This window comes from Poromitra crassiceps, assembly GCF_964638095.1.
Source record: "Poromitra crassiceps genome assembly, chromosome: 6".
Lineage (NCBI taxonomy): Eukaryota > Metazoa > Chordata > Actinopteri > Beryciformes > Melamphaidae > Poromitra > Poromitra crassiceps.
Genome location: NC_139627.1, coordinates 20,592,423 through 20,595,378, shown reverse-complemented (window position 1 = coordinate 20,595,378; position 2,956 = coordinate 20,592,423). Strand labels below are relative to the sequence as shown.

Here is a 2,956-nt window from a genome sequence, read left to right as displayed (position 1 = left end):
AACAGTCAACTCGCCCCGTTTAAATTAACTGGTATAGTTAGTAGCCTTTGGGGAAATGTGTTTGGTTGGTTTTGGATGTGGCTATTTACCCAAACACAGGCTCCACTGCACTTACACTGTAGCCTAGTGCTTTTTTTTTCTCTCAGCAGTTCTGGAATGAAAGCCAGCTGACGTGCTGCCTGTTCTAGAAGCCTCATGCGTTCTGTCCATTGTTGTGTATGTAGCGGGGCACATGCTGCATTGTGCTTTGCTCATGCTGACTGGTCCATCATGCTGCTGCAGCTATTGTAGCTGATGTGTTTTGTAAGGCAGGCGAGCTAATCATTATTATTGACATTTGATTGACTGTACTGAAGTTGAAGTGATCTGTCTGTGACTGTCGTCATGTCAGAACCAGACCAAGTCTGCTCCACAGGGTTCATCAATGCAACAGTATTTTACTGGCTCCAATTGTATATTATCACTGGCCACGCAGCCATAAAATTTAAAACTTTTTCTTCCTTAATTTTGCCTTTTTAGATTTGGTTGTTTTCCTTTAGTTATGGATATAATGTTAATATAGTACACAAATATACTAAATATAAAATTAGGTGCATAAAATTGGATCAGTAAATGAATGTGGTGTATAAATGTAGGTTTCTCCTCCATATATCTGGTTGTCACCTCACCTGGCCAATCAACTTGCCCTGCATTCACTTTTACTGGCCCTGGGCCATTGGCTATGTTGAACCTTACCCTCAGGCTCTTCTAAATTTTGTGTCAACACTAGAGTTGTAAGAGCCCTCCTATGGATCATGCTTTTTTCATAGACAATCTGTGTCAGGCATTAAACTCATCTTATTTCTGCACTTTGAAGTCACAGGTAGGGTCGGGTGGGGCAAACTAATTATATCGGAAGCCTAGTTGCGGAAAAAAGTGAGCGGTTCTTGTTATAAAATACAAAGTGTGGTGAGATGCAGCTACTTTTTGCTCGCCCAGCGTCTGTCAGCCGAGACATGCACACTGGATGGCAACATTTCTTCTTCTACCGACGTTTCAAGGTGCCGCCACAGCCCTCGACCGTGATGCAGCGCCAGAGTGCTGCGTGTATAAAAGGGGTATGGGGTGCAATACCCCTTTTAGCTGGAGTCTCCCTTGAAAGCTGTGACTGATTACCTTACTTTCCTGTCCTCCTCTCTTAGTTGATCTGAACTTTGTTGGAAGATGGCTAACAACAAGGAAAAGAGTGTCCTGAGCTGGGAGCAGGTGAACCGTCTGAACGAGGTGCTGATGGAGGCGGTGCCCGTGCATGGCCGGGGGAACTTCCCCACGCTGGAGGTGCGTCTGGGGGACATCGTGGCGCGGGTGCGCTCCCGCCTGGAGCTCAGCGGGGTCAGGGTCAAAGACATGCGGCTCAACGGCTCCACGGCCAGCCACGTGCTGGTGCAGGACATCGGCTGGTCCTACAAAGACCTGGACGTCATCTTCAGGGTGGACCTGCCGCGCGAGCAGGACTTCCAGCTCATTAAGGATGTGGTGCTGGGCACCCTGCTGGACTTCCTGCCCGATGGGGTGAACAAGGAGAAGATCACCCCCATGACCCTGAAAGAGGCGTACGTGCAGAAGCTGGTGAAGGTCCACACGGAGCAGGACCGCTGGAGCCTCATCTCCCTCTCCAACAACAACGGGCGCAACGTGGAGCTGAAGTTTGTGGACTCCATCCGCCGGCAGTTTGAGTTCAGCGTGGACTCCTTTCAGATCGTGCTGGACTCGGTGCTGGCCTACTACGAGTTGTCCAAGACGCCCATGTCGCACGCCTTCCACCCCACCGTGGTGGGGGAGAGCATGTACGGGGACTTTACCGTGGCCCTGGGCCACCTGCAGAACAAGCAGATCGCCACCAAGCGGCCTGAGGAAATCCGCGGCGGCGGGCTGCTCAAATACTGCAACCTGCTGGTGCGGGACTTCCGGCCCACCAGCGAGGAGGAGTTCAAGGGCCTGGAGCGCTACATGTGCTCGCGCTTCTTCATCGACTTCCCCGACATCGGCGAGCAGCAGCGCAAGGTGGAGGCCTACCTGGCGAGTCACTTTGTGGGCGAGGAGAAGAGCAAGTACGACTACCTCATGATCCTGCGGCGCGTGGTGAACGAGAGCACCGTGTGCCTCATGGGCCACGAGCGGCGCCAGACGCTGCACCTCATCTCGCTGATGGCGTTCCGCGTGCTGGCGGAGCAGAACGCCATCCCCGACGCCTCCAGCGTCACCTGCTACTACCAGCCGGCGCCCTACGTCCGAGACCACAACTTCAGCAACTACTACGTGGCCAACCAGAACATTCCAACGTGGCTGCCGTGTAACTGACAAAACGGGACAAACTGACTGACGGACGGATGAGGGGGCGACACTGCTGCTTTTGAGAAGAGTCGTTATGAAAATGCTATAAAAAATAACTATTTAGGCCATAAATGCTATTTTTCTCTCAAGGCATAAATGATTATATATTTAAGTGGACAAGTGTTTTGCTTTGTTTTTGGACTCCTTTCTCATTCCTTATCTACAGAAGTGTCAAGGTCTTTGGATACAAAGCGATATTTTTTAAGTGTTATTTGGATTATTATTCCCTTTTTGCCTTCCTTTTCCCCCCTTCAGATAATGTGTTTGTTTCCCTGTTTATCAAACCTTATTCATAATGGAGTTGTCCTTTGTGCCTTAACCTCCAGGTTTACCCCCAATAAGTTTTGAAGAAAGGGAAGAACATGCTAATGGCCTTAAATTTGGGTTTTCTCCTGTGAATTGAAAAATGTGAAAAGGAAAAAAAAAAATCATAAAATGTTGAAATAGCACTGTGGGGGGAGGATGGGTATAAAAGACAAAGCCCCCCCCCCAAAAAAAGCCGAGCACCGGTGTTAGAGTCATCCCTGGAAATGACGTGGTTGTATATTTGACCAGGGACTGAATCTCATGGGATCATTGGCGT

At 49.6% G+C, this 2,956-nt stretch overlaps 1 protein-coding gene across 1 annotated transcript in view; it reads left to right on the top strand.

The window, feature by feature from the left end:
- tent5c (terminal nucleotidyltransferase 5C) overlaps positions 1-2,594 on the top strand; it is a 3,146-nt gene extending 552 nt beyond the window's left edge. Inside the window, exon 2 of the mRNA XM_083638623.1 lies at positions 1,182-2,594. Coding sequence (XP_083494749.1) covers positions 1,204-2,340 — 1,137 coding nt within the window. The 5' untranslated portion in view covers positions 1,182-1,203 and the 3' untranslated portion in view covers positions 2,341-2,594. The remainder of the gene's footprint in view (positions 1-1,181) is intronic.
- Positions 2,595-2,956: the final 362 nt, after the last annotated feature.